This window comes from Sciurus vulgaris (assembly GCF_902686455.1).
Source record: "Sciurus vulgaris genome assembly, chromosome: 13".
Taxonomy (NCBI): Eukaryota; Metazoa; Chordata; class Mammalia; order Rodentia; family Sciuridae; genus Sciurus; species Sciurus vulgaris.
The window spans coordinates 71,864,400-71,886,196 of NC_136474.1; the positions used below are offsets into that span (position 1 = coordinate 71,864,400).

Below are 21,797 nucleotides of genomic sequence, written 5' to 3' on the forward strand. Positions count from 1 at the left end.
TTTTTCTTTTGTCTCTAGTGCTTTTGATGTAGTATTGAAGAAACCCAAGGTCATGAAGATAAACGCATATATTCTCTTCTAAGAAGTTTATATTTTTAGCTCTTTGGCAGATCAGTTTTTGAGTAACACTGTCTTAGAGTGTTCATCCTTTTAGGAATCATGCTAAGCATGGAATTTCAGCTTCAAGTGAGGTTGCTAACAGGTCTTCTAGCACCCTTAAAATTATGTTGACCTAGGGACTTCTGACACACTTATGTGTAGATGGGGTTTTGCTTGGTTCATTTGGCAGTGAGCAGTGGAACTAAGTGGTTAAAAGCAGAGAATTGAAGTCACAGTGGTCCTATATTGGAATTCCTGTTTTGCCACTTACGTGCTAAGTGCCTTAACTCCAAGTTTCAATTAAATCATCCCTACTTCATAGGGTTATTGAGAGGATTAAATGAAATAATACATTAAGATACTTAGCACAATGTTCAGCTTCCTATAAACACTTGATGAAAGTTGGCTGCTGCTATTATTATTGGCTGCCAAATAATTGTATTATAGTGCCAGATAAGTAGAGGGAGGAGAAAACAGCTACATAGAAAATCACAGTTTCACCAGTGAGGATTTAGTACTGAATTCAAACAGTATTTAACCATGTTTTAAAGCACATAATTTGGGGAAAATGTCAATTCTTTTAAAAAGTCAATCTCTAGAGGGCCATAAAAGCTATTTTAATCACTACAACTAATTACAAGGAAGTATAAATCAATAAACTTTGCTAAATGGTCTAAAATATAATAAAGAAAACCATCATTAACAGTCATCCAGGAAGCCACTGTCCTTAATAGTGAGATGATGTAAAAGTTGGATGAGTTTTATTATTGAAAACTCTAGGCGTTAACAATGCTTTCAGGGAAGTTCTTAATTCAGTACAGAGTCAAGGCTTTTTAGAATGATTATTTACTTTAGGTAACTTGAATTTATTACTTCTACATTATCTGTATATTCGTCCTGGCATGGAAAACACATGGCCATCTGAAGAAAGGCGTTTTCAGTTCTCAAGAGTTTTCCAGCACTTTTCTCAGGTCAAAACCAGTTTACTTCCCATCCCTTCTTCTTAAACTGCAACTCAGTTTTGGAGCTCAAATCAAGACAGGAGACAGGATGCATACAGAAAGCCTTAGCTCTTCTCTCCTGGTCCTGTGTGGTGGTTACCAGCTCAAATTTGGGTATTCCAGTGCTGTTACTATTGCGAATAGTGATGACAGACAACCTTCTGCTCGTGAGCTGGCCATCACTGTTGAGCTCTATTTCCTTGTTGGGTCTTGGTTATATTCCTGGTCACATCTTCGCTCGTATCACACCTGAACCCATTAAGTCTTTGGACAGTGTACCTTTCCAACCCAGTTCCTGTCTTGCCCTGGAGAGCAGACCAAATTCAGGTCCATCCTTATTCCCTATCGTTTTACCTGATATTAGTCAGCTTTACCTGATATAGTCAGCTTTGCATCACTGTGACCACTATGTCTAAAAAGAACAAGGTAGAGGAGGAAGTTTATTTTGGCTCATGGTTTAGAGGTCTTGGTCCATAAATGGACAACTTCATTGCTGTGGGTCTGAAATGAGGCAGACCATCACAGTGGAAGAGCATGGTGGAGGAAAGCAGCTCAGGACATGACGGGCATGAAGTAGAGAGAGAGCTCCCTTCACCAGGGGCGAAATATAAATCCCAAAGGCACAGCCCCAGTAACCTACTTCCTCTAGACATACCCTATCGGTCTCCAGTTACCTCCCAGTTAATGCACATCAATGGATTAATCCACTGATTAGGTTATACCACTTATAAGGCAATTATTCCACCATTAAAAAATTTTCATTGTCTCATGCATGAGATTTAGGGGGCACCTTGTACCTGAATGATGACCCCTGCCTATGCTGTAATGGGAGATATCAAGGATGTTATAGATTGACTCAGTATGAAAATGAGGTTAAGAGGTTGACAAGAACTGAATTTGGCATTGACTCTGCAACTAAATAGAGTTTACATCCAATGACTTCCTTTAGCTCAATCAAAGGACCAATGAGATAAGAAAATGAAATTAACAGCATAAATATATATTGGAAAGCACAAATAAGTTGTTGACTGATCAGGACCCCCAGATAGGGTGAAGGGTTTATAGTTAGAGTTAATAGAAAACCTGAAATAACAGTGTTTAAATAAGAAAGAACCTCATTTTTTTCCAATATTAAGAAAATTTGGAAAGGGGCAGTTCAGAGTTGGACTGGTGACTCAGTAGTCATCGGGCACCCAGCTTCCATTATATTTCTGTGCCATTCTAGCATATGGCCCAAAATGGCTGCGAGGGCTCCATCCACATTACAGATACCAGGAAAGAGGGAAAGGGAAGGGAAAAAAGAAACACTTCTTAACCAAAGCAAGCTCTTTTGAAGAGAACCTCCTGGAAGTTCTGTATGTTGCACCCATTGGCTAGAAGGTAATCACAGACCAAATATATCTAACTGCAAGGAAGTCCAGGAAGGCGGTCTTTTATTGACATTTATTGCCACCTGAGAATGGAAACCAATGGAAGGCAACTAGCAATTTGCCACCTATGGACACTCTTAGCAAGAGAGAGAGAGAGTTCAGAATAATAACAGTGGAATGATCTGCTATGGAGTTGGTTCAAATAAAATAAGTGAGATCCCTTCACTCAGTAGCTACAACATGACAGGGGCCATGCTAAATGCTAGGAGAAGATGGTGAGCTGAAATACCCCTGATCTCCCCACCAAAGAGGGCATAATTATAAACATGGTTTGGGTGTCTGTGGAAATTTATAGGATGATCCAGCTTTGTGCACTTAACTTGGAAGACAGAGACAAAGGCGCTCACCCTCTGGGGCCTGGGGTCTGCCAGAGGGCCCCATTAGATGACACAGTCACACATTCTTACCGTGCAAACACAGGTCCTTTTCTCTGAACTTCTTCACTGCTAACCAAGACTGTCTTAACTCTTAAATGACAGAGCTCCTGTAGGTTTGACCATATCCCTGTAGCTAGCAGATAGTCTCCCTGTTTTCCATGGGGCTGAAGTCACAATCACTGCAGAATCTAAGGAAATTGGGATGTGATGTCCCTCTCTCCTTGCCTGTGGCCAACAGACACACAATTACTCAGGCACTCTGAGGATCGAAAGCATCAGTCTGAAATGTCTAGTTTGCCCCAACAGAAAATACTTTATTGGTTGGGCCAGATTATTTGCTTTGATTTGCTACAGTCTTTTCTGATCTTCTAATTTAATTTGGAATTAAAACAGAGAATTTTGCTTGCATTGCCTCTTTTCTTCATTAACTAGTATTTGGGTCAACCTTGGAATTTTGACCTGATAAAATAGTCAAAGAAAAGAGCACAGCATTTTTCTGCTGTCATTTTGGAGAACCAAGAATTTTGTTCGTCCTTCTGAAGAGAGGCTTTATTTTCAGCCCCATGCAGCAGCGTAGATGGATGTCTTGTCTGTTTCTACAAGGCAGCTCAGATACACAGTCATATCCAGTTTTAGGAAGAAATTCTTTCTGATCCAGCTTAAAATCATCGAGCATTTCTAGAATGGGGAGAAGGTGTTCACTCTCCTTGATGAGAAAATGTGTGGGAGTAAATGACACATTTTCATATCATAGGCTGTCGATCCCAAAGTATATCACTTTATGGTCGCAGGGATGATTATTAGGTTCCTGTGCTTGTAGCAGTCCACAGACTGAGTCTGATAAAAGCATTTAATGAGGTTCTGAGGTTATGGGAATAAGGACATCAGGAGTCCTCTAGCCCTCAGGGAGAGATGTGCAGCTGGGCTTCTTCGGAGCTTAGAATTTAGATGGAGAGCTGGAAAGCATCAAGGAAGTTTTATATTCTCAACAGCAGAGGCCGATGGTCTTCTCTGTACTGGTCATGGCCACTGACTCAATTCAGAGCTACGCCATGGTTAACAACTCCGGGGCTCTAGAGACATGGTTATGGTGTATCTGATTCTAATTTCCCATTTGCTGATATTTGTGCACTTAAAAGAATGATATTTTAGGTTAGTTTTTAAACACATGTGCCATCCCATGTTCAAATATAAGTCTCTCCTGGAAGGGTGGCTCAGAGCGAATATCCCTTATCACAGCGTCTTCATATTAGTTTTCCTTCAGTGGTCAGTAAGATCCTGTCCTCAGATTCTAGTACTTGGTTTACAACCCTTCCCTGATATGGCTTCTCATCCTTCATGAGCTAGGACGAAAATCACAAATGAGTATCCTTCCTTCTTTATTCATGTGTTCTATAGTTTGGATCTTGGATGACTCCCAAAGGTCCATGTATTGAAAATGTGCTTCCCAGCCTGTGGAGCTTTTGGAAGGTGGTGGAAATTTTAGGATGTGGGGCCCAGTGGAAGGAGGTTAGGTCATTGGGGGCATTCTCACTGGGGTATCAAGACCCTGGCCCCTTACTCTTTCTCTCTGCTTCCTGATTGCCATGAAGTGAACAGCTTCCTTCTCCCCACACTCCCTGCCATGATGTACTACTTCATTGAAGGCCCAAAGGCAGCAGGGCCAACAGACTGTGTGTTGAAATCCCTGAAACCATGAGCCAAAATAAACCTTTTTTCCTTATAAGTTGATTTGTCTCAGATATGTATTACAGCAATGAAAAGCTAACTGATGAAATGTGGTAGCCAAGATAAAAACATTTATCTGTGTCAAGGGTAAATTGTGATAATAGAGTTTGTAGGGAAATGTATTCAATATCCTGGTGATGCATTTTAAATGTCTTTTGAAGACTGCCAAACGATGTCAGTATTGAGATGCATCTTCAGTTAGGGTGGTCTTTGGTGACCTTAGGTTGGGAGACTGTTCATAGCAGACTTTTTGCAAGGCAGTCTTTCCTTAGAAATCTTAACTGCAAGGGGGTTACTATTTTGGTGCTTCTATCTATCTTATCCAAAAGGCTGAATTTTGGGCAAAACATGAATGCATGGAGTTAGTTTTAACATCACATGGTCAATTCTATCACCAATGCTTTGGAAGACCTGGCAGGAATTTAGAACATGACTTTACCTATACAAAGATCCTCACATGATGGAGCGGTCTCCATATGCTGATTAGGGTGAAAGGCTAACTTAGTTTTTAATAATCATTTTTGAAGGACTTCCACTTTTAAAAATAATTTATTCAAATACTGTATGCCAAAATAATTATAAAATGCAATGGCTTTTATGAGTTGCCCCCAAGCAAATGTGCATTTAACTACACAAACAAAACTATTACTCCATAATTTTTTTTATTATAGACTTTTTATCCACATGAATGTTAAAGAAACTACAACAGAGTTAAATACCATTTTTGATAACATGATTATATTCTTAATTACACTCGATATTAAACTGTAAAATATTTCCAGAGGAATACAATTTTCATTCATACAGCAGGCAAAGTACCAGCAGAAAGGGGCCACGTGTGTCTGTCTAGTTCGCCATGAAAAGCAGGTTCGTAGAGCTGACATTTTCCCATCTGTCGAAACACGATCCCCACTCCTGGGACAGGTCTTCTGTTTTCTTTCCACTAAGAATCACATCTTCAAAAGTAAAAAGACAATTGTATAGAGCTGCTTTCTCCTCCTGGGCAGTACTGAGACTTCCTGGGACCGTTCGTGGATTTCCCACCCAGCCTGTTGGCTAACAGCACTTCCCATACTCTGGGTTCAGCTATCCTTTAAAAACACAAATACTCAAACTTTGGTTCCACCAAAAGATGCGACAAGCATTGACTGCTCTGGTTGGCTCCCCCCTCCCCCCACTAATGAATGGCTACAGTCTATTTTACATGGTTGTCCATGCTGCTTTGAGGTCACTTGTCCTTGGGTTCTCCCGAACCTGATTTTGTATTTGATTCCCAAGCCCTTTCAGTTTGCAGTCTTTCTGCAGGTCAGAAGTGCTCAGTGGCAGGCTGTATTTTACAAGAGTACAAGAGTAAGTGGATGTGTGCACCTGGAATAAAACAAAGGACAGAATGATGACCGAGCGTAATACAGGCAGATAATTTTCAAACACGAGAAGTAGTAGTTACTGTACCCTTAAGGGAAGACATTGTTAGTGCAGTTTCAATACAATTTTTAAAAATGTAAATATGAAGGCATCTTCCTGTTTACATGTTTGTCTGCTATCTTATATTATGCCTCTCTGACACTGAATCAAACTAGAACTCTAAATCAGAGTGTGCTGGTTTGCTTTGCCCTCCTTACCAAAAAGCCATCTGGCTGGTTCCAGAAGCTCTGGTTTGCTGTTGGACAAACATGAAGACAGCCCACAGTGAAAGGGCGGACAGAATTCCATGCTCTGGTGCCTTGTTGGCTTTGGTTGGATGGTCCATGTTTTATTTAATTTTCTTGTCTTAAGGCATTAGGGAAACCGTAGAAGTATGACTGGAGGTTTTATGATTCAAAATCAACAAGATCATCAGGTTATTAACTGTATATTTATAACTGATAATGGAAGAGGTGAATTAGGCCACGATTTTAGGTTACAAACCAGAGAACAGATGAAGAATGGGCTGTGGGACCAGCCAGCCTTGCCCAAGTCCTGCCCCTTCTTAGCAGTGGGTCCACGGCCCACTGACTCAGCTGTCTGCTCTTCAGCTCTCTCTGCTGTAGGATGGAAGAAGTACTTATTTCAATGGATTTGATGGAAGATTAAAGAAGGCAACCTATTCAAGGTGCTGAGAACAGTGGGGGTTCATCATTATTCTCAGTAGAGATTCTTGGAAGAAACTGGTCCTGTCGTTTCTGACTAAAGATGAGAGAAATGAATATATATATTATTCCCCCTTTTTATCCTCTGTCACACAAAAGGAAGGCACAAGGTTTGACTACAATCTCTCCATCTCCTTTTAAGACTTTTTTCTTGTTACTACTTTTATAGCAATTATTCCAGAATAGAAGAAGTAGTGGGAATTTATCAAAGAGGTAAATATTCTCAACATGGGGAAAAGTCATATTTTCAAATTCTCCAAGAGGATGCGAAGTAGTATTTGGTGATGAAAAACATGCAGACATGAGGCAAAATAGGTGGCCATCCATTGGCTGTTATACATGCTCTTGACCTGACTTTGATAAAGCAGCCCCTTTGTGGGGAGCAGGGAAAAACATGGCAGAAGACTGGCATGCAGAGTGATTGCCAAAATTTTAGAGCTGAAAGAGACTTTGATTGGACTCATCCACACATCATTTATAGATGAGAGTGAGATTCAAAGAGACTAAATGATATCATCAAGATAACATAGGAAGTATCCAATCTAAAACCCAGTCTTTTCTCAAGAGCAGCCCAAGGATTCAAGGCAGAGAAGTGGCTATAGAGCCAAATAGACCAGGACTGAATCCTGGTTCTGTTATTTGCTAGCCCCAGTGTTTTCATTTATGAAACGGGAACAGAGTCTACCTTATAGAGTTATAAGAACTTACAGATGAGTAAATTATATGATAATGCAGTCAAGAATTTAGCCCAGGATCTGGCATAGTTAGTACCCAATAAATGATAGTAATTATCATTTCCGACCTGGCCAATGGGTATTTATAGTTATTTCCATAAATGTTTATTTCTATAAACAAGGTATTTTCTAGAATTCTCTTTTCATTATGGAAAATTATTTAATTCTTTTCTGTCAAAAACATGGGTGTTTCGACCTGTTATGTGAATGGTATTTGCAAAATGATTAAAGGAGGTGCTTAAAGAAAACAAATGTAAAGTAATAAATTAGCATTGACATCATGACCTTTTCTATTTGGGGTACAGATTTCACAGATTATATTGGGGTGTCTTTGCAGGAACTGCATCATAGAAATAACTAGTGTTAAGGAAGAACATTAGGAATAATTCTGGGTTTAAAAACAGGCCCAGATGAAAGAGTGAAACACAGACATTCTGAAATGTTCAAGTCTTTTCCATTGTACTCACGAGCTCTCGATGTGACAAACACACAGAGCAGAACAACGTCTAATCTAATAGGGCCTGTTTTAGGAGGTGGCTTGAAGATAAATTAAACAAAGTACACTTTACACAGCTGGTAGTTACACAAATAGAATTCATTGCCCCAAAGGGGACTATGCCTATGTTGAAGAAAGACTTAAATAAATCCGTGGGTAATGGGCACTTATGGAGTTATCGAGGGCAAGTTAAGAGTACTAAGTGTATATGCCTCAATTTTTAGGGTGATATCATTAATCACAGTAACTTGGCTCTTCTGATGAATTATAGTCAGTGTCTTGGCTGGAGTGTTCGTTTCCTTGGACTCAACATGGAATTTCTTATGTTCTAACGTAGGGCAAAAAAGATTTGTGGAGCAGTGATATGTGGCAGTACTTGCTCAGTTTATTAAGTGGATTGCCTGTGGTTTTGAAAAGCTTCCTCCCCTTAATAGTCATATTGGAATCCACTGGGTGGCAAGAACACAGCACACAACCTTAAGGGTCACTTTTGCATAAGACATTAATGCATCAATCCCTAATTTGGAAACCTGTGGTCACTCAGCAAGACAGAATTTGTCTCTCTCCCCTCGTGTAATGATTTTTATTTTGTAATCTCTCTTGGGGTAACTCCTTGCAGGCTTGGCATGTTGAGAATCAGAGACTGGCTCTAACAATACGGCCATGATTCTCTGCCTGGCTGATTTAGCTAAGCATTTAAGTAACCACTAATCTTCTGAAAGCACCAGGGTCTACTTAGAGAAATCCCTGTTGTCTGCAAAGATGGAAACAAAATCAGCATGGAGGAAGCATTAGTTACTAAATACAAATCAATCTCTTTTTTTCCACCTCGCCGTACGCTCTATCACCATCAGAAGCGTGGCTTCAGGGCAGCGAGTCTTCGTTTTGTAGGTGCAAGATGGGCTCGTGTCTGACAAGCAGGGAAGGTGAGCTGGGGAAGTGGGAGGAGTAAAAGGAAAGTTCATTGAAGTTCCTACGCATAAATCAGACCACACTCTAATGGGCGAATCTCACAAATGCTGAGCAAAAGAAGCCAGACACAAGAACATTCTGTGCAATGTTCTTTGCGTGAAGTTCAAAAGCAGACAAAATTAACCTGTCTAGGGTGGGAGAAACTGGATAGGGAGACACCAGGTTCTTACTGAGTGCTAGAAATGTAAAAATTGAGTTGTGTGTAAATCCACTGAGTTTTGACCTGGAGACTTCATGATTTATATGACTTTATAATATGTAGACTATGCTGAATGTGTTATGCTTCAACAGAAAGACTATTTTGAAACATACATGTTAATATTTCATCTTTTATTTGAAAGAAGATTAGTTTGACACTTTCAACTATTATACATGTGGTGTTATAAGAATTAATTGGGATCATTCTTGCCTTGATTATCTTGATACTCGGAATTAAGATTCCCTGGAGTCTAAATGTTTTAAAATTTTCATTTCACACTGCTGGTGCAATCCTGGTCTACTATAATGTGAAAGAAATCATTCAAAGTCAACTTCAGACTTAGTAAAAATACTTTAATATATAGAACAGAGCCAAACTCAGGCACATCTGTGTATCACTCTGTGAAGATGGAAGCAGAATGATTTACTATCTGGGCATCTCTGTTGCAGAAATATCTGCTCATGAGGATAAGAAATCCATGCACTAGGGGCAAGCTTCTAAAGTTGGGAGCCTGGAATCTCTTCTTGGCTTTGCAACATGAACACAGCATATCACATCTTCCTTTTCTGTGCCTCAGTTCCGCCTTTGTAAAATTAAGGGACAGTGTACAAGTGAGAATGTTTTGGAGAGGGCTTAGAGTGCCCGATGAAATGCATTATCATTAAACTTATTTAAGGCAAATATGGAAAATGGTCACTAATAAAGATGATGGCAAGAAGGATTGTCATCTGCGCATGGAAGAGGACACGTGATAGGCAGAGGAGAAGCATGAAGGGAAAGGAAGGAAAGGAACCTTGAGCCTACATCAGGAGGAATTCTTTTTTGCCAAGAAATTCTATTGAGTTGAAAACATGTTCCAGAGGGAAGCAGTAGGGAAAATCATTCCGATGGGAATGGATCAAACTGATAAATGGCCACAATCCTAGCTGCATCTTACTATATTGCTACAGAAACAATCATGTCCTAGTTTTTGCATTCCTACAATTCTAATAAATACATATGTCTTCTTCCATGGAATCAAAAAGTTGTTTTTGAAATGCTTAGACATTTTCTGAATAAAATCAGTGAATTTTCACTGTCTGTTTTTTCTTAAGAGTTCAGAATATTTGTCTTTTAAATTGTTGCAAGCTGTGACCTGGAACCTGGCTTAAGCTTAGAAAAACTCTTATTGGTTCAGAGAAAGAATAAACAGAAGGTCTCAGATTGACCCCCAATTAGTCATATCACCATCTTCAGCAAAGGGGAGACAGAAAAGATGAGATACCATAAGCATGCCTGGTGATGTTTCCAAGGGGTAGTAATGAGGGTGCAGAGAGAACTCTAAAGAGAAGAAAATCGCAAGATAGAATGAACATCACTTCCGCAGACCAGAGAATTTCCTTACTTTCAGGAATTTTCCATGGAATTTATAAGAAGCACTTAGACATTCATTTAGCAAGTCTCATTCCCAGATATAGTAAAGTTCATCAGTGTATTGACTTAAACACAGGATACAACTTTACCAATCCCTTGGGGTAGTTCAAGTTCATCAATCAAGAGCACAGTCAGCAATAACAATATGGATTGTTAAAAATCTCTTTTCTCTGGCGATCTCACCTTTTAGCTTTTGCTGAGATGGGCACCAAGCTTTTCTTTCCTGATCAAGCTTGCTGCATAGGGGATCTGCAAGACAAAAGCAAAACCATTCAGGTAAGCTGTTTTGGAGGCAGATGTGTAGTGGAGCCCTTTCATCATGCCTAACAATTCGAATGCCAATGGACCCTCCCTGAGGAGAAGGTCCCCATCTGCTCAACAGTAGGAACTTCTGGGGTACAGCATTCCTGAGTTCTGTTAAAAAACACATCAAGGACAGAAGGGGTGATCACACTGGATTGTTGCTTTAGCTAGTCCCTGAGGTTAACAGGTAGTACTTCATTTTAAAAAGTTTTTGAAATTTTGCATTTAGTACTGTGGTATTATTTTTTAAATATGAAAAGTGAATTGCAGTACTATAATAATGTCCAAAGTCATAACAAGAATTGATTACAAACTAGTTCAATGCAACCTTTCAGTCTGTTAGAGTGATTTCTTTATAAAATATAATAGCATCATAAATCACAGGTGAGACTAAACACAAACAATTACTTTGGGTAATTCCTAATAACTGATAAGAAGCACCAGAAATAATTGTAGTGAATGGAAAATATGAACCTCGAGAATTCTACCTGGATAAACTCAAAAAGTATTTTTGAATACTGAGGTTGTGAATAAAAACCTATCACATTTGATATACTACTTTTCATTAAGAAAATTCAAATGGTTGAATTTGGACTACAAATATTATTTAGTTATTTTCTCCACTAACCCCAGGTAAGGTCCTCTGTCATTGTGCTACCTACCTGAATCATTATAAGACTAAACTCAGGAGTCTAAACATTTTACCTATTTTATATTTAAAGAAATACATATTTGGCCTTTGAGAATGTAACATGAAGCCTGACATGGTGGTGCACATCTGTAATCCAGAAGGGAGGCTGAGGCAGGAGGATCAGAGTTTAAAGATAGCTTTAGCAATTTAGTTAGGCCATAAGCAACTCAGTTAATTAAAAAAAAAAAAATGTGTGTGATGGGGGATAGGGATGTGACTCAGTGGTTAAGTGCCCCGGGGTTTAATCCTTGGTACCAAAAAGAAAAAAAAAAAAAAAAAAAAAAAGTAACATGAAAATATGATGTTACTTAAAAAGAACAAGGGGAATGAAATTATTTTCATTTTTTAGGCAATGCTTTTGAATCCTGTTATGTACATCTCCACATTCCTAGCACATAGTGTGTTTTACTGTCTTAATCTACCAGCCCATAAATACAAACCTTTATTAATGGAAAGGAGCTGCAAATTTACACAATGATGCTAGTGACTCAGGTGAGCTGGACCATTTTACCATAAAAATAGGTCAATTGAATCAAATAATCTTTTTAATGTGAAAAAAAGGAGAAAATTCAAACAGTTCCTGATTTTAGTACACAATCACAAACTAACCATATTGGATGGGCACAGATCTGATAAAGGACATAGATAGTGGCATTGAAATTAATGATTCATGTAGCAACATAAAAAGTTCAGTGTTTAGGAGGTGGGTTGGGATCAGCTAGCTAACTATGACAAGGATAGTTACACAGGGACCTACTCCCGTTACCTCTTCTTTTCACTGGAGGTTATGCGACACTTGCTGTTAACAGAGATACCATTGAATCTTGCTTTTCCATTATGGTGAATGCTGCAACAAGTCAAACTCTTGAACCATCTCTCTGAGTAGCTGTGCAACATAACAGAATCCCGAATATAATTCTATTATTTAGGATAACAATAAATTATATAAACTTTTGGGTACAACCAGTTACCCATAATATTTTTGGAGGAGTACTGAATATTAAACCCAGGGCCTCATACATGCTAGGCAAGCACTCTACCACTGAGTTACATTTCCCAGCCTTTTTTATTTTTATTTTGAGACAGGAGCTCACTAAGTTGCTAAGGCTCCCCTTGAACTTGTGATCCTCCTGCCTTGGCCTCCCAAGTCTCTGGAATTGCAGGGGTGCACCACCGCACCTCGATTGTGCCACTGTCACTTTTAGAAAGAGTCCTCAACATCAGGATTGGATGCCACAGATTTATTGTCTGTTCTGTGCCAGGCACTAGGAGAGATAAGTCAACATCACCAAGGGCCACCAAGTGTGTAAACTATTCATCCTAACCCAAAGTGCCAGAAGGTCACTATTCTCAGAGCTAAGTCAAAATGCCTTTTTCTTTCCTTTGTGTGTGTGTGTGTGTGTTTTTTTTTTCTCCAGGAACAACAATATACATTTCATTAGGGTAGGAAGTGGAGAAAGAAAAGAAAAAAGGACATTTCCAAATGCCTTCCCCAAAACCCCAGACAGGAATTTAAACTGCTGTGAGAATTATCTCTGCACAAACACTAATTTTTAAATTTATTTCCTTGAAATGAAATAAAAGCTAAACAACAACAAAAATGAAAAAAAAGCAAAAATTAAAGAAGATTACATTATTACATGACCTACTGGTTCATGAAAACTAGGTTATTTCATTGATTCCAAGATATGTGTTTCTCATATATCTTCTCATATACCCCTCACATTTTAACATCTCTTAAATCAGATTATTATAATTGATGGCCTCTTAAAATGACAGTTGGAAATTTTTTTCCTTGTGATTAACCAAATAATGTGCCTCTTAAAATTGATGGTATTTCAGGTTTCATAAAATGCAATATTGAATTTACAGGCACATCAGCAAACTCCCCCCAACTTCTAGGAGCTCAGGATTCTAGAGGCTGCACTTAAGTTATTATTCCATGGACATCTCCTACAACAGAACTTAAAAATACTTTTTTTTCATTTTGACTAGCTTGGAAATCACCAAGAATGACATGGACAAAAAAATAATTGATTAACAAATTAATTAATTAAAATGTATATAACCTCTAAATTATCCAGTTGACTCTAATTGAGCAAAAGTATTGGGTTTGATTAGGGAGTGTAGCTGAGTGATAGAGTACTTGTTTAGCATGCCATGAGGCCCTGAAAGTCCTGGATTTGATCCCTAGAAGTGGGGGAAAAAAAAAAAAAAAAAAAAAAGGATTGGAGAACTGGAGTTCTTCAATTTCCCTAGTTTGTGCCAGGAGGGAGTTAGCTTGAGTTCACTCAGGTGAGTCAATATCTCAGAGCAAGAAAGGTGAGAAGGCTATAGAACTAAGGGAAACTGAGCATATTATTAAGACGCAAGGCAGTTGTAGATGAATAATTGGAAAAAGACACTGAATAGTGGAATAGTCAAAATCTGTCGGCTGTTAGAAAATCTTAAAATCTTGTAGTCCAAATCTGCTGTTAGAAAATCTTAAAATCTTTTTTTTTTTTTTTTTTTTTTTTGCGGGGGGGCGGTGCTGGGGATCAAACCCAGGGCCTTGTGCTTACAAGGCAAGCACTCTACCAACTGAGCTATCTCCCCAGCCCCGAAAATCTTAAAATCTTAAAGAAGCTTCCACAGAAGTTCACATTTGCCTCAAGTCCCCTGACTCGCAGGGACCTCCTTTTGACACATACTGAGCCACAAAAGCAAAGTCCTCTAGAGGGCCAGGAATCTTTCTCTAAAAGTACAGTACAGAACAGTAACTGTTTGATTTACTTTTTCCAAAAAACGTAAAACCTATTTTTACAAACTCTCTGGGTTGAGACTAGGAATCTGGGTAAGTTCCCATTCTAACTAATACTGGAGATCCTCCAAGGAAAGACCATACGACCAAGGAACCGAGTCCTTGTCCAAAAGCCAGCGCTCACCAGCAATGAGAAAGACCTACTGCTCCTTTCCCTACAAAGAAGCATTGCGCTCTCACCATTGGGAAGTGGTAAACTGCTTTTTTACAAGTCCACAGTGAATGAAACATTAGTACTAAATCTATTGATTGAACATCATTTTAATTGAGGCTTTTAATGAAGAACTTTGAGACTGGTTCCCCTAGCTGCATGTGACTGCAGCATTCTGAAAAAACAGCAGAGGGCACTTCAAGACTAGGACATGTGCTTTGTCTTGGTGCTTTGTGGTAGCTGTCCTGCAAGTTCCAAGGACGAGAGTCTGGGTCTAGCCCTCATCATGAGCTCCCTGTAGCAGCTTCACAATGTCCTTCAAGGACTAGGACAAAAAAAAATAAAATAAAATAAAAAAATAAAAATTTAAAGGAAAAGAAAAGAAAAATCAGTTTATTTTCAACAAAACTGCAGTAATAGTTGATACTCGGATGCATTGCTTTAAAAAGTCACCAAATTAGCAATGGAAAAAAAAAAAAAGATTATCAGGGCATTCTAATAGTCCCAGTTCATGTTGTAAATCATTATAATCCAGTTCCTGGAAAAACTAATCAAAGGATTATTCACTGAATAAAATATCTTCAGCTTCTTCATAATCCAAAGGGATGAAGGAATTTTTTTAATTGAACACATTTCTCCTAGAATCACAATTTCTTTGTGAATGAGGAATCCTTTACCTTTTATCATACTAAACATTTACGTTTTCATGAACTTCTTAAATTCTAAAAATTTGTATTTGATTCATAGTGAGAGGAATTTATTTGTTTTGTGTAAATAAATCCAGTTTAAAAGGAAAATGCTTTAAGCATTTGAAAAACCAGAGCAGAGATGCAGGATTTTAACACAAACTAGGTCAAGTACTCTGAAACTCAAATTTTAAGCTATTTTTTAAAAAGTGTTAGCCTGTGTTCCTGAATAAATGTTAAATAAACTAATTCTACATATGCTTTAAATTTGGCATTGAGATGCATGCATATTTATTTATAAATGCACAAAGAGAGTTGATCATTTGACTCTATGGTTACCACAATTTTGAGTTTAATAAACTGGAAAAAAGATGCTCTGGCAAAGAAATGATAGTCAGCAGAGAATCTAAAAATGTAGGATCCAAAGAAATTCACAAGTTTTCTTTTTGTGACAAAGATACCCGAGATGCTTTCCATCTAAGTCTTTTGAATAGGAACACTGTGTAACAACATAGGATAAATGCACTGTGGGTCTATGGGAGTCATTACAAAATATGATGGTTTTAATATATTTGAATGATCCATGATTGCAAGATAGGATTGGTTTTTATTTCATCTAAAGAAAAAAAATGCTTATTCTGTAATAGGTACTCTGTAAACTTTAAGTATAAAATAATTTTGGGTGGATTATTCTGTTCTCAGAAAGCAATGTATGCAACAATATTTACTGATGGATGAGATCATTCAACAAAAATATTGAGAAAGTCAATAACTGTGATACTTCACAACTCCTTAATAATCTTCAGATAGGATTTTCTAAAGACACTTTCCCTCAGGTACGTTAGCAGATATACATAAAGCTGAATAAGGAACTAGATAAATCACTGTTCAAGTAACATCGAGTCTGTTCTATCAGTTCTAAAGCAGATAGTATAAAACAAACACAGATCCTTTCTGCATAAAAATCTCCCTAGCTATAAAGGTTTAACTGGTTCAACTATTATAGACACTACTTGCAACACTGGCATAGTATTTTATGACTTGTATGTGCATTTCATGTTTATCACTCACTTGCACCTTATAACATCCCTATTGGGTCAAGCCTTATGATAATTCCCTTTTGAGAAAAAAAAAAAAAAACTGACAACATAGGCCTTAAGCCAAGTCTATAGACCTCAGCACTCATGTCTGCTAGTTGCAGACAGTGCAGTATTAATACACCAGTGCCCCAAAACTCACTGGTATGTCTTCCTTTGCTAGTTGTGGGCAGTGGTTGCTTAAACACTCATGTTCTTTTACATTCTTGTAAAAGAACATTTGAGGAAATCAGGACCAAGCCAGGGAAATTAAGAATTAAGGGGACTGCTTTATGAGAGCATCAGAGTTAGGTCAGGTGGGCCCATGGGTGATGATTCATTTGGCAAATATTTACTTCTAACTAAATTGATGCTAGACACTGCTATGTATTTAAGGCAGTGTGATGCCCCTGGGCACTTTATGGCAGGGGACACAAAATAAGGGGAAGAAGCAGGAGGGACGAATCCTATTTCACGAATTTTTCTTGTCGGTCACCTGTTTTGTGAATTTCAGGAATTATACCTGTAGGGTTGGGGAGAAAATTCTAGCTTTGGCACAACTATTTAACTTGTTGTCAGGAATACTTTATGATCCAGAGGATTAGGGATGAATATGACTCATCTAGATCCATGGATAAAATATTTTGTAATACAGTCTAAAAAAAATGTTTAGTGATACCAACTCATGTTTTCCAGGTACCAATTATCTCAAAAGACATGAGACATTTTTTCTTCTATCAAAACCACCTGCTTATTTGCTAAAGAAATCAAATATTAAAAAAAGACATTAAGTTTACATAACTGGCCTTGAAAAGGGGAAATAAAATAAATACTCAGTTTCCTTTCCTAATGCCAATTTCTTATACTCACCACCACCCTGAAATCACATTTATTTTTTTGGTCTCATGTATGGCAATTTTAAAAAATCTGAAAATGAGGTCCTATGTAAAATAAGTAAGCTCTAAAAAATTTATATCCCTCTGCTTGTATTCAAATTCTTCCTTTGGATGAAAAAAACCAAAAAGTATATTCACAGCGAGCAGTTATAGCTCTAATTATCTGGAAATAAAAAAAAAAAAAAACTGAAAATAGTAGATACATTTTTTTTTTTTACCTGTTATGAGGGATTTATTGCCAATTGATTAAGAAAATTCTCTTCTCCTCAGTGAATTTAGGTACAAACAAAACTGACAAGCAAGACCAACACAAGATAAGGTCCTATTTAAGGGGCATCTTGCATAGAGGTTTTCAGAAATGACAGCTGTCACCAAGGGACTGAGATCAGGAAAAACGAATCGGGTGTTTTAAAAGATCCAAGCAGCACCTTGTTAACAGAGCCTTCAGAATTCGAGAAACATGATGAAACCCAAGACTGTTTTAAGAATGACCCTTAGGAATCTACATGAACACAGGCACAACTTCTCTGATGCAGAAAGGAAACATTAAAACATATTTCTTAATGCAGACAGAGACTAGACATCTGGTTCTCCAAACGAGACGCACAGATACCCACACTTAATGGTGTAAGGGTAACAGATCAGCTCAAAAATGTCAAGCAACCCAAATTATAATAATCATGCTGGTAATACCACTAAGGATCAGCATATGTCTTTATCCAGGTGATTAAAAATATCTTGAAAATATTGAGCAGAAATTAGTTTCCCCATTGTACTCATGAAAATGAGGAAGCTTGGGAGACCCTTCTGAGAACACTAACGAATAATACCAGATGTGTCTGCGGGGGACAAAGGGAGAGGAATTCAGAAAACAAACAGAAATCCCAAACAAAGCTCCTGCATTTATCAGACATCCTTCTGTCCCCCGCCCCACCTCTCCTATATAAATAGATTACTTTTAGGAATGATTAGGATAGAGTAACACACTTTATTTGGAAATAATGTTTCTTTTCATTATCCTTCAAGTGAATGTAATTGGTTAATTGTGTGAATACTAAGCTCTATTGACTGTGGAGGGCCTGGCTCAGGTGTGGGTCAGGAAAGGAGGGGTGGGCAGGAAACAGTGGCCCTTCACTGTGCTCCCGTGCATCCCAGCACCGGGTTTGGACGTTTATCCAGTGGAAGGAAATGCAGGTACCTCTAGTTCACCCACAGAGACAATTTACGCATCTGTCTATTAACACATGGTAGGTAGTTACATTTAGAGGAAGCATACGGACACATCTGTTTACCCTGTGCCTAAGTAAATCTCTTGGTAATTAGCATCTAAACCAGCTGAGAGGTAAGTGGACCCAAGGACTCCCTGGAAAACACATGAACAGTTTCATACATATTTGGTGGTTTGAAAACAAACCAATCAGGTTGGATCTATTTTTAAGTAGAAATTCATCTTACAATTTGTAACTGTTGCACCATTTCTTCACGGTAGGCTAGTTCCCTCTTCATCTGATCCTGAAAATTGTCTGTAGCAAAGAGGAATAGAGAAGGAAATTAGTTAAAGTGCACAATCTACTTTTAGTATACAGTTGGCCCTCCATGTCTGAGGGTCCTGCATTCATGATTCAAGCAACCTAAGATCAAAAATATGCATTTTAAAACAACTACATCTGTACTGAACATGTACAGATTTTCCTCTTGCCAAAATTCCCTAAACAATACAGCATAACAACTATTTACTCAGCATGCACATTGTATTAGGTATAGTAAATAATCTCGAGATGATTTAAAGTATATAGGAGGATGTGCAGAGGTTATATGCACATACTATGTCATTTTATATAAGAGACTTGAGCATCCACGGATTTTGGTAGCTGCAGGGGGAACCAATCCCCAATGGATGCCAAGGGACCACTGTATCTAAAATATTGCTGACAGTTCCATAGAGAGTCCCTGCTCTGTAGCCCTCCCCACTTTTAAGTAAAACATTATGGCTATTTAAAGAAATGTTTTCAGCAATCTATGATTTCATTAGAATAGATAGTAACTTCTGAGAGAGTAAGGCCTATGTCTTCTATTTCACAGTATCTCAGCCCCCAGCAAGTCTAATCCCTTGCACAGAAGAATTATAAAGAAAGGTCCACAGCATTTATGCTCTCTAACCTTTGCACACTTGTGTAAGGAACAGCACTTGAGCTTGCACTGTCTCTGCAAGCCCAGTGCCAGCGAGGGGATGAACTGATGTGCAGGGGATGCCTCCTGGGCCAGGAGAACCCGAGTCTGTGGAGCACGCCTGCTGGCTTCCCGGCAGCTCGCCCCACTTGTGTTCCGGCCTGACTCCCCTGGCATCCTTCTCACCCCACATCAGCCCTGGTATGTCTCCCTTTGGCCCGCTGCCATTCTGTAGACTGCCTTGATCTGCGAAGCCGGGGATGGGGGACTTTAAGAGATATTGTTATACAAAACTGCTTTATAATTCTGCATATCCATCATTTTCTTTCATTTAAGAAATGACTTTCAAATGCACAGCACAGTGCTGCATCTTCTCCATATGATCTTTTTTGAAGTGTAGACTTGGCTAACTTTGGCTCTTTCTGCTTTAAAGCAGAAATGATCATGATTTTGAGATTAAGTATTATAATTTTTTTTTTTTTTTTTGCATTTACGGTTAATAGGGCAGCTGCTTAGAGAAACGCCATCCTCAGCTTTTCCTCTCCGCTTCCTTTCACCTCTGCAGTCAACTGTGGATCCTGTGTGTCCTCCCTCCATCCTCCCTCTGTCACTGTTACCTCCCAAACACAGGCACCTCTTCCTGAAGAACTTCCCAACTGACCCCAGACCTCTGGTCCTTCCCTTTCCAAATCCTTTTCATTCTCCTGCTTAAAAATCTCTGATGGCCGTCATTTTCAAGATAATAAATAAATCTTTGGCACTCATGAGACTCAGGATACTTAGAGATTAAAAGACTTTGTTGCTTTTATTTATTTATTACTTCTATCTTTCTATGCTATTTGAATTCTTCCCTCAACCCCTAGCATGTATTTTACTTTATTTTTTTCCCCTAAGACCTGATCTCTACTCTCTCCTCTGAACTGGGTGTGAAAGGCACTGCAGGGCCAGAAGTATCTGTGCAGAGGGAGGATGGGGGCTCTCGTTCCCTTGGGGAGGGAAGAAGGAAGCAGTTCTGGCACAGACCTGGGGAGAACGGAGTGGGAGGAGACGGTGTCCGGGAGTGTCAGTGGCTGCAGCAGAGGGCACAGAGGAAACGCCCTGCACCTGCCATCTATCAAACCACCCTCCAAACCTCAACCATGCAGCCAACTCGGGGTCTGTGCCTCTGCTCCAGCGGTGTTCTGCCTTCACAGAAAACACCAGCCTTTTCTTTAAAGTCCAGTTCAAACATCACTTTCCCAAGAAAGCCCTCTAATTCCCCTGCCCCTTCTGCCAGAATCGGTCACCTTTCTTTTGTACTCCTCCAGCACCCGGTCAGGACCTCTGACAATGCGTCCACAATACACACTATTAGTCATTACACATTTGTCTTCCAGCTTATCAGTGAATTCTTGAGAAGCAGGAAGGGAAGTTGTAGACACTTTTTAAATTTCCCCAGGCCCTCCGCAGTGCTTGGCACACAGCAGGGGTAAGCTGATGAAACCAGCACAGTACTCTCCAGCAGCAGGTCTGGATTCTGCCATCGACGGGAAGTGCCCCACTTTGCAGCCTCAGACCTTCATCTGGAGAACCGAGGGTGTGCATCGCTGTGCTCTTGAGGTCCTTTCTTGCTCTAGTGTCGTAAGATTTGATGATGAGGTAAACGGATGTGGCTGGGCTCCAAGCACCCACCCCATCTTTCCCATGCTGGGAGAGGAGTGGGGGATTTTGATTCACACAGATAACAATTAGGGGTGGGGGGCTGTGTGAGGAGCTGGCAGCCACCATGCCACACTAGGGCTCTCCAGAGTGGGTCAAAGCCCACGGACTGGGACAGGGCAACAGTCCTCTACAAACTGCCCTGGTTCCAACACCATGGTCCATTGCCCCAGCCCAAAATGCCTCCAGGAAACCACTGTTTCCAGACACAGACAGTCCAGAAGAAGAACAGACCTCCCTCTAGGAGACAGCGTTCCTCTAAACCTCAGCAGGCTCCTCTGTCTCTCTAGGGGTGCAAAGTGCCTCTGACCAGTGTGGGATACTGAGATAGACTAGGAATGAGGGGCAACCAGAAGCTGACCTGACTGGAGTAATTCCTTGGGATTCCAAAAGATTCTGAGAGTCACGGGGTGGAAATCGCTAAGGGCAATTCAACATGGAATGATGTGAACTAGTCTTCACTTCATTCGAGCTCATTGCTCTATTATCACACATTATACAATCCCTTACAATGAAAAGAAAAACAAAGGCATTAAATTATTGTAAAAAAATGAATGATGAATATTTTTGTAAGGATTGCAGTAGGGAAAGGCATCAGAGGCAAAAAATCAAAGAGGAAAAGATGGATTGATTTGATTAGAGAGAACTTAAAAACTTTGATATAAAAATAAATTACAAATTAAGCTTCCCAAACACAAAACACCATTGGTACCATCTAAAGATATTGATACAAAGCAGAGAATATTTGT

The 21,797-nt window shown here is 39.2% G+C and overlaps 1 protein-coding gene across 4 annotated transcripts in view; it reads right to left on the reverse strand.

The window, feature by feature from the left end:
* Window positions 1-5,319: 5,319 nt before the first annotated feature.
* The window catches only part of SKOR2 (SKI family transcriptional corepressor 2), a 52,458-nt gene continuing 35,980 nt past the window's right edge, over window positions 5,320-21,797 (reverse strand). For all 4 annotated transcript variants that reach the window (XM_079108235.1, XM_079108233.1, XM_079108234.1 and 1 more), the window contains 3 exons: window positions 18,637-18,704; window positions 10,762-10,827; window positions 5,320-6,003 (listed from right to left, as the gene is read on the reverse strand). In XM_079108235.1, the coding sequence (XP_078964361.1) occupies window positions 10,765-10,827; window positions 18,637-18,704 (131 nt within the window). In that variant the 3' untranslated portion in view covers window positions 5,320-6,003; window positions 10,762-10,764. The remainder of the gene's footprint in view (window positions 6,004-10,761; window positions 10,828-18,636; window positions 18,705-21,797) is intronic.